Source organism: Pinus tabuliformis, chromosome J (assembly GCF_031772625.1).
Source record: "Pinus tabuliformis cultivar Carrire ecotype Pingquan chromosome J, CPIR1, whole genome shotgun sequence".
NCBI classification, from domain to species: domain Eukaryota; kingdom Viridiplantae; phylum Streptophyta; class Pinopsida; order Pinales; family Pinaceae; genus Pinus; species Pinus tabuliformis.
The window spans coordinates 622250423-622264751 of NC_142295.1; the positions used below are offsets into that span (position 1 = coordinate 622250423).

Genomic DNA, 14329 nt, shown 5'->3' on the forward strand with positions numbered 1-14329 from the left:
GTGTATAAATGGTTTGGATTCATATGGATGAACATGAATATGTATGCTTTTCTTTAAAATTTGAATATTTTGTGTTTTTGGTCAATTATTTTTGTTGGTCCCTTTTTTTATTGATTCTGGTTTGGTTCTCACTGGTACCTGGTTAAGAGGGTTTTCCGGTTGGATCATCAGGTCGGTTCTGATAATATTGTCGCTGGTTTTGGCCATATTAGTCTTAAGAAGCATCGTGGAAAAACTCTGAAAATCATTTTACTATAAATTTGAAAAAATGAGATATGAAAAGAGCATATATACATATATATTAATTCTCCAATACAAAGTTGTACATATTTGAAGGATCTCATACAATATTGTTGTTCCATATGCATCCATGGTTAACATAATTCTGTACAGATCGAAATTCCTGTTTATACCATTTAATTGCATAATCCACTGCCATACAGTTTACCATAGCAACAGTAGCTGCAATGACGTGGTCAATTGCCATCATCTGTATGATTAGATTACATACCGTTACGGCTGCCACGCATTACCATACAATTTCTGCCTTCCATGCTACCAGTAACACATTATAATTAATTGAGGTCCACTCGACCCACTTCAACCATTCTCTGTCCAGACTTCGTACTACAACCTTTTTTCACAGTCTGTACAGTCTTTGTGCAATAAATTGAATTGAAAGCTGCATAGTCAATTGAACCCATACAACAAATTTATACAACAAATTTACCTACATAGTACTCTCAAGCCATACCGATTTGTATGGTCGCATCCATACCGGTCACATTTGGGCTAAGTATACGAAAGTAACTATCATAAGAAAAAGGTTTATATTTAAAAGGGGTTTGGAATATATATATATATATATATATATATATATTTCCTTATTACATAATTTATGAAGGAAGATATATTAACCTTTATAAAGTGAAAAAAATATTTTAATATTTATAAAAAGGTATTTTTATAAAGTATAAAAAAGGGGTTATAAAAGAGGTATGTTCCTTGGTATTAAGAAAATAGGTGTTTAAAAAGTTGAAAAAATTATTCAAGTATTTAAATGTGAGGATTGAATGTCATTTTTTGGAAAGGAAGGGAGATTTGCTTATAGTAGTTGCCCAGCTACATGTTGCAGATTATTTACTCTAAAGGGGAGTATTTAAGGAAAAGAGATTAATATCATTATCGGCGTGAATGAGAGGGAAAATTACATTGATAATGATTTGGCAAATCAATTATTAATTCCCGAGCCAAATATAAGTGAAAAGGGAGATTATTTTTTGCAAGAAACATTATGAAATTAAGGACTTGCAATTGACAAATGATGATTATAAGTATATATCTCAATTCAGTGTTACAACTATGTATAAGGAAGAGATTGACACAATTCTTAGTTTACCTTGGTTTGAAACATTGGGTACCTTTATTTTAAACATAGATTTTTTTTAAAATTTTTTTATTTCTTTTTGGTGTTTCCCTATAACAAGAAGAAGATGACACTTTAGGACATTACAGTGAGGTTAGATTTTCAATTGTACCTTCATCAAAAGACTTGAAAGGTATATCAAAGGTGTCCATTTAGGAAAATTGAAGGTCAATATTAAAGTTGCAAAAATAATTTAACAAAGTTATCACAGATAAAAATGAAAAAAAATTCTCGCTTAAAAAATCCCACACAATTTTGTTTTGCACAACTCAAGAAGATATAGGGTTTGAAGCAGTATAATAAAAGAATAGAACAAGAAAAGGAAGATCTTGAGAAGAAACTCAATGAAAGCTTGTTAGAATTGTTGATGTTTGTAGCATCGAAGGTCTTTTGCATAGGCTAAGTGTCTAGCATGCAGGAGAAAGTCCTCTTTAGGTGAATTAATGTTGGCTTTTGGGCTAAAGTTTCTAAGGATAAACTAATTATTTAGGTGACATCGATTTAATCTCCATCATTGATCTAAGTGGGTTAGGATTTAATCCTATCCCTCTATCACTTTGGAGATTAGGGATTTGGCTCAAGTGACACTAAGGGAGACATAATTGCATTTTGAGGAAGCGGTTTTCTCAAGAGCGAGAGGCTTGGGTGACTGAGGAGAAAGAAGAAAAGAGTGCAACATATTTTTGGAAGGAGAATTTTGTGAGGCCCGAGAGGGAGGGTGAAAACCCTGAGCAGGTCGAGACTATGAGTGAGGAACGAAACTTCTAGCTGGTGGGCTGAGACTTTGGAGGTCTAGTTTCCTTGAATAGGCTAAGAAATAAGTGTGCAGGTTGTATAGCTAGGGGGACCAAATTTTGCAGGTATATGTCGAATTTTTTCAGGGCCAATTCATCTTCCAGGGCAGCCATCTTTCAGAGGTAGAATTCTTCCTTCGCCTGAAAATCTTAGCATCATTTCTAGGTTCTAATATTGTTGTATTCTCTGTGTAATTTCTTTGTGGGCCTAGGCCCTAAATTTTCCACATTTAAAATTTTAATATAAAGTGAAGGGAGATTTAGTGGGCAGAATTTGTGCTGTCTTGTGCTGATTTCCTATTTAATTTTCCTGCATATTTTATTTCTGAAAGTTGAGAACACTAGAATATTTATTTTCACAGTTTCAGAATTAATTTGAGCATAAATGATTTTCTGGGTATAGAATAATTGTGAGAAAAATAAATCAGATTTGGTGTTAAAAGTTTAATTGTGAGAAAAAGAAATCAGATTTTGTGTTAAAAGTTTAACAAGAAAAAGATGAAGAAAATTCTCACTTGAATAGCATTAATCAAAATTTTCTAAATGAAATTAAAACACTAAAACACAAGAAACTTGAATATCAAATAATTAAAAATAAAGTTGATGAATCAAAAGTTAAAGAACATTCACGTCTCAGAAATCATAATCAAAATCTACGTACACAAATTAGAAAGCTTAGGAGTGATAAGAAGTTGTTTGAAGACATGTTGAAACAATCTATCTAGGAGAAAGCATCAAAGTCTGCAAATAAAAAAATCCAAGTTGAAGAAAAGGGAACAAGTACTGATCCAGTTAATATCACGATTCAAAAAGATGCCAATCCAATTGAAGTAAAGACATACTTGAATGTTACAATACAAATGATGGAAATTCCAAGTGAAAATCCAACAATCAACCAAGCAATGTTAGTGCATGGAGAGAATCATATACCTAAAGTAAACCAAGAAAATGCTGCAAGCAACTCCTTATCAACATCCACATCATAATAGTAGGTATCTCGACTAATCGGTGTATCAATATCATTCAAGACAGAAACAATTGACTTATAGTTTGAACAATATTGATGTTTGCGGAATAAAGTCTGCCGATAACAATTCATCATGGACGTGCAACGCTTTGCAAAAGATCAAATTAGGATGGTTAGGTCATTTTTCGATTCAAAATTTTTTCTTAGCATTCAGAAGTTAATATTGTCTCATATCATTAAAGATGACAACTCCAAGAACATAGAGTGATGCAAAAACATTACAAGCCAAGAAAAATGACATCAAGCCTTTCCATAAAAATGCTTTGGGGATAAAGCATTTCTAAATGGGAAGGAAATGTCATGAACATAAATATAATATGATGAAAATTATAAATAACGAATAATAATAACTCTTAATTAAATAATAACTTATATATTTTGAAAGTGTAATGTCCTCTACAGATTAATTACCCAAGGGACGAAGTAGTATATCAATCCTCGTAGGCTATAGTGTTTGATAAAGGGGAAAACCCTCAATTACCCAATGTTTGGGCAACATGGGGTAAGATTTGGGGTAGTAGGGGCAAAAAAGCCCAATGTTGGGGTTGCCATGAACCCCTCTACATTAATTAAGGAAGAAAAACCCCCTTAGGAAAGTCTATAAATACAAGAGTTAGAATCATTTGATCATCATTGGATTGGATCAAAATTTCAAATTGTCTTTGTTTTCTTCCTTTGACTAGTTTTGGTGGAGGTGATCCCACCCTACCTCGTCACCTTTCTTCTTGTTTTGGCACAAGTTATTGGAGGTGAGTTTGGCTCAGTGTTATTAGGACCGGACTGAACCGGTTGGTCCAATTGTTTGAGGCCAAAACTGGTTCAGACCGGTGACTTGAACTGTTTTTTGCCGGTTCGGTACCAAATTGGCCGGTTCTTGTACGAAACTGGTTGGCTTGGTACTGAACTGACTGGTTTTGTACATTTTTGCCAAGGACCCTTTGAACGCAATTTTTTTTCATAGAAACAACGATTTATTACTAGGGAAGCCTAGTGTTTGACCATATTGCCCTCGTAATGGTATGCAATCCATTACTTAAAATTTTAACAATACCATGAAATGACTCAGGATGTTTGAGAGTGGTTTTGACCTCATTGGATTTCATATGGAGAAAGTAGAATTTTAGATCTCACTCAAAATCCAGCAGACTTAACAATTTTCCAGGATTTTAGGATTGTGGGGATTGCAACGCTACATTGGATTTTTGTCATGTATGAGGGTATGGAATTAGTATTTAATCAAGAGCACCAAACCCTCTATGTACCTTGATGTTAGTGGCATTGATTGTCGAACTCCTCTATCATGAGCCTACTAAAAAAGGTACCCATCATTCAAACAAAATCTTGACTTGACATGCTATGCCTTTGCTATCCTATTTTTAATGCTTAGAGGGTGATATTGATGTCGAAGATCCTAATATAGGCAATGATTTTGTTGATATGTAGGTATTTGTTGTAGCATAATTTTTTTGGATGCTAGAGGCCATGTGGAGCTTGTTTTCTGATGTATTTTCAGTTTAGAGATTGCACTCGGTGCTATTTTGGTTATGTGCACCCTTGCATGCTATATAAATGAGAATTTTTGATTATTTGTCTATAAATGGTTTGGATTCATATGGATGCAAATGAATATATATGTTTTCTTTAAAATTTGAATATTTTATGTGTTTTTGGTTGACCGTTTTTTGGTCTGGTTTTTTACCGGTTTCCGTTCAGTTCTAGCCAGTTCTTGGTCTGGGGGGTCTCTGGTTCAGTCACTGGTTCGGTTCTGATAACTATGCTTTGGCTTGAGGAAATTAGCAAATCGTGGTATCCAATTATTTGAAATCAATCCCTTTCTAAGGCAGAATTTTGTATCCAGTTGGGGCAAGACAACCAAAATTCTCCTGAGGCTATGTGAGCTAGTTTTGAGGCATAACAAAGATGAATTTCCTGGAGAAGAACGCGACTCCATGAGGAATGGATTATGTGAGTTTAGCTTGAGGCAAAAAAAATGATTTTCTGAGGCTGGATGAAGGCCATCCTAAGCAGAGTTTTGGGAGGGTTCTTGAGTTTATTTGGAGGGTTGTTATACTCTGTAGCAGACTCAAAGTTCTTGAGGTAAATGCTACCCTAAGACAGATTTGGAAGGGTTCCTAAGGTTACTTGCACTCTGTGACAAACATGAACTTTCTGAGGAAATTGGCGCCCCTAAGACAAATTTTTTTCAAACATTTTCTGAGGTACTTCAGAGGCATACTTAAGGCAGAGTTTCGATCACCTATCCTGAGTAGCTCGATTAATATTTTGAGGTAACTCGACCCTGTTCTTGAAGTTGAAGTCTAGTGGTTCTGGGTTAATTTTCTGAAGTAGATGTTGGGGACTCCTCCTGAGGCTATTCGACATTTTTGAAGTTAGAATTCACAAAAATTATGAGATGTTGCAATTACTTCTAATCTGCAGCTCGGGTCATAGGATAGGAAAATGGGATACCTTTGCTTGTTGATTAAAACTCTGTTGAATTTGGAATTTATACTGGGACTGTTGAAGGGAAAAGTTTACCTAGGCCACTATAGTGGTATCAGAGTTGGCTCTCCTGCCAGCCGAGAGGGCGTTTAAAGATGGAACAACTGGAAGCAGTTTTTGGCAAGGGATATGCAGTCTTGGCAGAAGTTGGAAGAGTAGCAAGCGAAAACTATTAAAAGATTGCAAGAGTGGAACATAAGGGCTCTTGCAAAATTAGAGGAGTTGGACAGAAGAGTTGCAACATCTAAGGAAAATGAAGAGGCTAAAAACCACAACCAACCTGAGAAAAGTATAGGCAGTGTTCCATGGGGAAATGAAAGCAAACAAGGTAATTAGAATCCAACAATACAATATTCACCAAAATTTCGCTAGTCGGTGCCTTATGCTGAAGTGGAATCTTATACTGAAAAGGATCAAACACTTGTTGGTAAGGATAAAGATACTGAAAATCTAATGCAAGGGCTAAAAGAATTACAAAAAATTGGCATAGATAGAACAACTAATAATGATCAGTACTATGAAATATCTTATGTATATAATTCTGTAAAGAAACAAGGAGGATCGTTAAGGGAGAATCATGATCTCCTAGGGAGAATGGCTAAGCCTGAGATGTTGGACAATAGAAAGCATAATTGTGCATAGGAAACAAAGGTTAAGTATCAAGGAAGAAAAAAGAGTTGTAAAAAAGTCTACTAATGATAAGAACCTTTTTTGAAGTGATGAAGATCAAGGTGCTATAATCTCTCTAGGGCAGCAAGAGAAGGAGCCAGAGCCCAAATCACTTCCTCCAAGGGAGTTTCTTTGCAGCTATGAAGGTTGTGGGAAGACTTTTACAGATGTTGGAGCTTTAAGGAAGCATTCACATGTGCATGGGGAGGAGCTATATGTTTGTCATTATGAAGGATGCGGCAAAAAATTTCTAGGTAGCTCCAACGTGAAGAGGCATTTTCTCATCCATATGGGAGGAAAACATTTTACATGTCCACATGAGGTTTGTGGTAAGGTATTTTCTTTGGATTTTAAGTTGTGTGCACATATGCGAACACATTCATAGGAGAACTATCATATTTGTCCATTCAATGAATGTGGAAAAAGACATGCACATGAATACAAATTAAAAGCTCACATAAATTCCACACATGAGAAGAATTTGGCAAATGCGGTGATGCTGCCCCCTCAGACTGAAAGGGAGTTTCCTCATCCAAAGGTTCCAACTTCACTGTATGGCTCTGCCCCTTTAGATTGTCCATTTGCCTGTCCTTACGTGGGTTGCGACAAGTGCTACATGCCCGAGTATAAATTAAATCTCATCTCAGAAGAGAACACGCAAGTTATACTATCAAAGAAAATGGAAGACATGGAAGTGATAGCGAAGATGAAATGGATCAAGGAAGCGACCAAGATGGAAATGGTATAAATACTGGCATTATGACAGGTTCCAGTCAAGGGAGACTTCAGGTTAATTCAAAGACATCTTCTGCAACAAATCTTCATAGAAAGTTTTTGAATGCAACTATTGTTGCTTTAAATATGAAAACAAGTTCCAGAGAAATTGTGGAATCAAAGGAGCCTGGGAAGGGACATCCTCGAGAAGATAGTGAAGAGATAGAAGAAGGCTAGGAAGATACAAATATTGAATGCTTGGGACCATATGAACCTAGTGGGAAATTTGTGGATAGACAATCTGCAAAAGCTATCCAAGAGAGCTCACACACACAAGGAAACTTTAAAACTATTACAAGAGCTATGAACAGATCGTCACAATCTAATGAGCCAGGGTATGAAGAGAACACTGAGCATGACTGTCATGTCCCTTCCTAAATTAATTTGGAACAAGTCTAATTATTGCATTTTGGGGCAAATTTTGGAGATAGTGGGGCCCATTCGATTTTTATTACGAGATTAGTCTTGGGAGAAGATATTTTGTTGTGGTTACGCACTCCCTAGTTCGGTTTGCATGGAGGTGGTTAAGTGAGGGCCCACGATGGAGGTAAAATTGGAGGGAAAAGTGCTCCACAAAATCTATATAAGGAAGGCAACTCTCCTCATTTCATTCATCTTTGGCATATCAAATTTCTCTTTGGTTGCTCGAGCTACTTAGCCGAGTCATTTGCTGTTTAGCAAGAGTTCTTCAAGCGAAGAGATCACCCTTTCTTCGGGGGACTTCGAGTGCCACCCAAGGAAGGCTTTTCTTCATTTCTTCAGGAGGAGGATCTCATTGTGATTTCTAGCGATTGCATTCATCTCTAGGTGGTGCGTATTATTGGAGGACGTAGTGAAGAGGAGGCCGATTTTGCTTGTGGTGTCTTGCAGTGGAGTTTGGGTGAGAGATTTTCCACAGAGGAGGCATCAATGGATTGCTGGCATTTGGGAGAGTTTTGGAGTTGGAGGAGTGTGCTACCTTGTAGGGTGACTTTCGCACTTCTTGGGCTAGCGCAGAGGCAACACTAGGTGCTCACGTGGAGGGTAGAGTATCAGTGTTTGAGGCTGAACTTCACCGTGGAGGTTAAGGGAAATATTTAGAGAGGTGATTTATGCTTTTTTGGAGCTTGGAGGAGGATTTCGTTGGTGTTCCTTGCAGGCCATATTCCTTGAGCAGTTTGGAGGGTGTAGGGCCTATTGGAGGCCGAATTTGGAAGGTCAAAATCCGGCCAAACCATTTCTGGGTTTTTTTGGGTTTTTGACAAGGATCCCAGATATAAAGTTTCAGAATTTTCTGAGCATCGGAGGTGAGGTTTTGAGCAGTATCTTTGCAGTAGACAATGTAGATACTAGAATCGCTAGGGATTGCACAGCGCCTTTGGTGGTCAATTTTGGGAGGTCAAAATTGGGCCAAACCATTTCTGGGTTTTTGTGGGTTTTGGTCAAGGAGCTTGGGGCTCAATTTGTAGCATTTTCCGAGTAGTGGAAGTGGAGTTTCTTGCATTTCTTTTCCATCTAGCAACGTAGTTTTCTGGGCAGCATAGAGCATTAGAGGAGCAAACATTTTCCAGTACTTGATATCATTGTCTCATCACCTGGATTCTGTCATGCTTGCCATTGAGGCAAGCCCAGGTGCATTCATCCATACTATTGTACTTGCTCCATTGATTAATAAAATGGCTCAACTGGTTCTACTTCTGGAGTTTTTATGAGCATGTGCTGTTTGTTTATTTTTTTTTTGTGTTGAGAATCGTTTTTGCTTTATATATCACTGTTTGTTTAAGTTAGGAACATTACAATGACACATTCTTGAGAGATTGGAGAGCTAACCTCTTAGTAGGGTACTCTAAGAATAAGTTTGCTTGTGAATTGTTGGACAGACTCATTCATGATGACATGTACAAGGTGGAAGACGAGATCAACTTTTATGAGGTTGAGATATATTTTGTCCCTGAATCTACACTCGGAGAAAAGCTCCTTAGGACCGCACCCAGTAGGCCAATTGAAATCCAAAGTTCCTTCTTCCTACAACCTTCGTGAAATGTGTTGCATATGCTTGAGAATTGGCTTCATCAGATCTTTGAATCTTTCCTTTTGACATGAGCCTTGATTCTTCTTGAGTACATGTTGTCCATAGTTCTTTGAAACTTTGGGACTTCCTTTCTAGCACATATGCCTAATGCAAATGAGTTCCATGAATCCAGTAGACAATTGAGTATTGTAGTCATTAGTTCCTTTTCAGAAATGATCTCATCAATTGCTTGTAGTTGATCTCTCAATTGAGAAATCCTCATGAAATATAAAGCTATAGCGCCATTCCTTGTCATTCTAAACATCATGAAGCTGATTCTTCAAACTCATGGCTTGACCAATATTGTTGATAATATATAGTCCAATTAGGGTATCATACATCTTCTTTGAAGAATCGGGATTTGCTACATATGGAATCAAATGATCTCTAATGGAATCTACAATGATACTTTAGCTGTCATATCATCTTTCTCAAATTTTAATTTTTATTCATCTTTTTCGGGTTCGGTGACCTTACCTTTCACAATACCCAAGAGATCATTCTTTGCAAGAAGTAGATCAATTCTTGTTTTCCAAGCTCTAGTTTGTACCTCCTTCCAATTTGTTCTCTCTGCCTTCATATGGGAACCCATAGTCATAGATAAGCAAGATGAGGTCTTCTTCAATGCTCTTCCCTTTGCCAAGAGTTCTTCAAGGGTGATCTCAATGTCCTATTCTTCACCAAAGCTCATTTGTGCCCAAGCCTAGAACCACAGCCCGTAGTGTGTTCAAACTGTGTGCTTAAATCACCAGGTGCCCAACACCTTTTTCAACCTCTGCAGAGAGTAAGAACTGTTAGTGTCCAAACTGTTTCCAGTTTTCCTCTCCTCTCTCCTAGCTAGCATACCTTGTATGTATACTGATAATATACACATGCATGCATACTATTATTACCAACAAGAAATTAACCAGCGATCAATCCCTCAGCAGGTAGGCTAATAACTAAGCATAACATATAGGACCATGGAGTGGGCATTATATATTGTGAGCAGTATAGTGTCATTCTTGTACGTGTTTTCTTATAGAGAAAGGAAGAACAAACAAACTGGTCAATCACTTTCAACACTTCTGTTAAGTATTCATTGAGATTTCCTTTTGCTTTCTAATGCTACGTGATAGCAGTTTTTCTTATAGAAAAGATAAAAATGAAATCTCGAGGGTGACTAGACCTCTGATGCATTGCTTGTCATGAAAAGACACTATGTTGGCAATTGTACTATAATTTATGCATGAAAATGTGCTTTAAATAATGTCATAGCTCATCCTTGAAAGGATCTTGTATTGCCGCTTACAACTTAATGCAGAAATCGATTCTACTGGTCATATAACATTGGTTCTATGTGTGAAAAATGTTAATATGGTTGCATTTATGTGATTTAAATATTTAGATATATAATTTTTTATTATTTGCATTTATGTGATTTAAATATTTAGATATATAAGTTTTATCATATTGCCATCTTTTTCTTTCTTTGTGACATGCTTCTAATCTCAGTTGTTCTTATAAATGTAGACTGCAGATTTTTTCCGAGCTGACAATCAAGAAGGTGTTGATGCCCGCAATGAGGTATAGTGCGTTTGTACTTGTCTAGTTCTGTTTCCAATTTGACTGGTCACTATGTGTGTCCATAATAGTGTTGCAAACATCGGCATCAATTTCAAATTGCTGAGGCTCTGGACCTAGGGACCTTGGAAACATTGTCAAAAAGTCGGTAAACTGCGGCAAGCATTAAATAGTATGAAATAAGTTTATTTTTTTTCAATTTTTTAAAATATAATTCAGCAACAACATCAATCCCTACATTGCCCCATAAAAGTGAAATAAAGACTGACTTATAAGATTTATAATACCCCAAATGTTACATCAGTCAATACTATATTAGTATATACTAATAGCTGTCCGGCCAAGACTCAAAATTGAATACAGAATACTTTCATCAAACGTATGATAACATGTGTCTCATCATCATGGGTTCTCTACAATGATCAATCTATTAGTTATTTATCTACTCTCTCTAACCCCATTTACAGGCAAAGGTAATGGATCATCTGCTACTAGAGGGTCCAGTGGCTAGTGTTGGACAACACTAGTGGGTGTAGGAGTATCAGTTTGTGTTGAAAGTGGTGCTAAAGCTGGCACATCAGCCGCTTCACACTTAGTCTCCTCTCCCCACTAATGATTGTGGTTCATCCTCCCCTGCCCCTGCACCTCCTTGTTGATTTTACTAGGGCAATGCTAGAACAATTTTCTTATGCAGATGACTGCTTCAAACAATCATTATTAGCCTTAACTTTTTACATCATCAAGCAGTTATAAGAAAATTCATTGATAAGCATAAAAGAGCAGTAGTAAATCATAGTAGAAACAAAAGAAATAACCGAGAAGCCATGAGACGAGAGACACAGAAAATAGGCCTGAGACCAGGGCAAAACCTACAAGGGGAAAACCCAGAAATTCTTCCTTATGAGAGAGAGAGAATTCATAGTTCAACAATACATCAGAAACAACATCAAGAGAATAGCCAAACCAATACCCAAGAACAAGAAGAAATCCCAAACCCTCCTGAAATTTCGCCTTCCTTTCTCCTTCTGAAATTCGCTGGATCAGAGATAGACAAGATCAATTCAATGTGTCCAAATGATGGAGGAAGCTTCTCCTTTATATAGACTTCCAAGGGGGTTGAATGGGTGCCTCTTGGGGGCCCAGCCGACCTAAACAAAAGGAGGCTGACTTAAATATATTTTTGGAGGCAAAACATAAATTCAAATTTTCAATTTCTCACACATGATAAAAATACCGAGCATGGCTATTATTTTCAACACTCCCTCTGAGCCAGGGAGGTATTCTTCAGGTTGCACCATAGATCACATCTCAACAAAACAATGGTGTCTCGATCCATAGAATAAAAATGTTCCACAACCGACGATTGGGGAGATCGATTTACCACAACCAAGTCCATGGCTGTGATATATGAACTTGGTAAAGATCACACACACCCTATGGTCTCTAGGTCAAGCTCCATGACCTAAAGGAGTATATCATAGATCTCATCTCATCTCGGAAGAATGATCCACAACAACAATAGGGGAGATAAATTTTACCACAACCAAGTCCATGGCAGTCATAAATGACCTTGGTAAAGATCACACACCCTATGTCCACTAATTGATCCTCACCCAACTTGATCCTCAATGATTAAGTGGTAGAACACCTACATCCAACACTTAGGGGAGATCAATTTACCACAACCAAGTCCATGGTAGTCGCGTCCAACCTTGGTAAATATCACACACACCTAAGTCTCCTCACACTAGCGAGATGGGTGGCAACCCCGACAAGCTTAACCATCTTAATATGGCTCTTGGTCAATAATGACACGAAGGTGACTTGCAGGTAGGATGCATACTGGGGTATGTACTCAGCCAATTCCATGGCTCCAAGGAGTACCCTCACACCCAGGAGCCTCACTACTCATCCCCCCCACCAAGTCCATGGCTAGTCGAAAGACTGGGGGAAGAGCATATGCTCAATGTTCTCAATCAATAGTGTTCCCTCTCAAGGAGGGATACATTCTCTTGCACTCCAAGTTGGTCTTTGAAGAATAAGAACTTTGCTTTGGGCAATGGCTTGGTGAGAATGTTTGCAATATGCTCATCTATTGAGATGTGTTGGAGCCTCACTGCTCCTCTTTGTACCATATCTTTGATGTAGTGGTACCTGATCTCGATGTGTCTTGACCTGTTATGAAACACTAGATTCTCTGAAAGTTTGATCCCGCTTTGATTGTCACAATATATCACGGTTGTATTTGGCACATGATCAAACAAATCTACAAGGAGCTACCGCAACCACACTACTTCACAACTAACCATACTAGTTGTAATATACTTTGCCTCGCCTGACCAAATTTTTGATTCCTGCTCATCTATGAAATCTTGGCTGACTCCAAGCTAAAACAACACCTTGATGTGCACTTTCAGTTTGTAACACTCTCAGCCCATTCAGATAATCATGAACAACTAGCTCAACAACAGAAAAGTAGCCAAGGCAGACTTCAGTACTTTATCAGCAAACAACATCCATCTATTCAACTTCAGCTGGGGCTTCTCAAAGAAGTAAACAATCCAATCGATAATAAGTGGCTTCTCACAAAAGCAAATATCAATACCTTGCTTATTAGTAGAAAAGTGTGCCATAGTCAAATCCATCAAACATTAAGAGGCTTCTCACAGAAGCAAACATCATAAACCAACAAACAATAAGTGGCTTCTTATAGAAGCAATCATCAACAACCAGCTTCACAAATCAGCTACATTTCTAGCTTCAATCGTGCTACATGCAGTAGGACCATCCATGTCATTTAGACCAATACAACACCCATAATACATCTAGTTTAGATAGAGTCAACAATTTCAAGCATCAGGTGGTTCAATGAGCCAATCTGAGGGATTCTTCAAATCAACAGAGTCTTGTAGCTTCTTCAAATTTTTCCTCAAACAAATATCCATGGACTCACAGTCCATTATGCCACAACCTCAACAGAGATTTTATTGGGCTCATGCCATACTTTCAATCTTACAATTCTTCAATTAGTTTTACACCTGATGAAGAGGACCTCAATCCTTGTCAGAAACAATACACAACAAAAAAATCATGGGCTCATTTTCAACACATTCAAATCAACGTTGTTCTTCAAAACTTCTAGCCATCTTCATCATGGAAGTCACATAGATTAAAACATGCTTCAATTACGCTGATCTTATCTGCTCCCTCTGAATCTGAAGGCTCATCGAATCACAAGTCTGCTTGTCTTTGTTCTTCCATCCTTCTTTATCTGCTGCCACAACCCTGACAGTCTTCATTATGTACCTACAATCCTCACTAGGAGGCAATGGAAGAACAAATCCATCCAAGCAAGATATACAGAGACAAGAGACTCATAATGAAACAATAATAGAAACAATCAAGAAAGTACTTATCTCTAGAGAGTGTGTCAACTCCCTCTTGATCTTAGTCTTCTTGGGTCTAGTTAATCTCATCCATGTCATCATCATCAAGGAGTCCACATTATTAATAAATCCACATCA

General features: G+C 37.4%; 1 protein-coding gene and 1 pseudogene across 4 annotated transcripts in view; both read left to right on the forward strand.

The window, feature by feature from the left end:
- The window catches only part of F2KP (fructose-2,6-bisphosphatase), a 420497-nt gene that overhangs the window by 184426 nt on the left and 221742 nt on the right, over positions 1–14329 (forward strand). For all 4 annotated transcript variants that reach the window (XM_089378232.1, XM_089378231.1, XM_089378235.1 and 1 more), the window contains one exon: positions 10755–10808. In XM_089378232.1, coding sequence (XP_089234358.1) covers positions 10755–10808 — 54 coding nt within the window. The remainder of the gene's footprint in view (positions 1–10754; positions 10809–14329) is intronic.
- On the forward strand, positions 6344–7570 carry LOC149228491 (zinc finger transcription factor YY1-like; annotated as a pseudogene).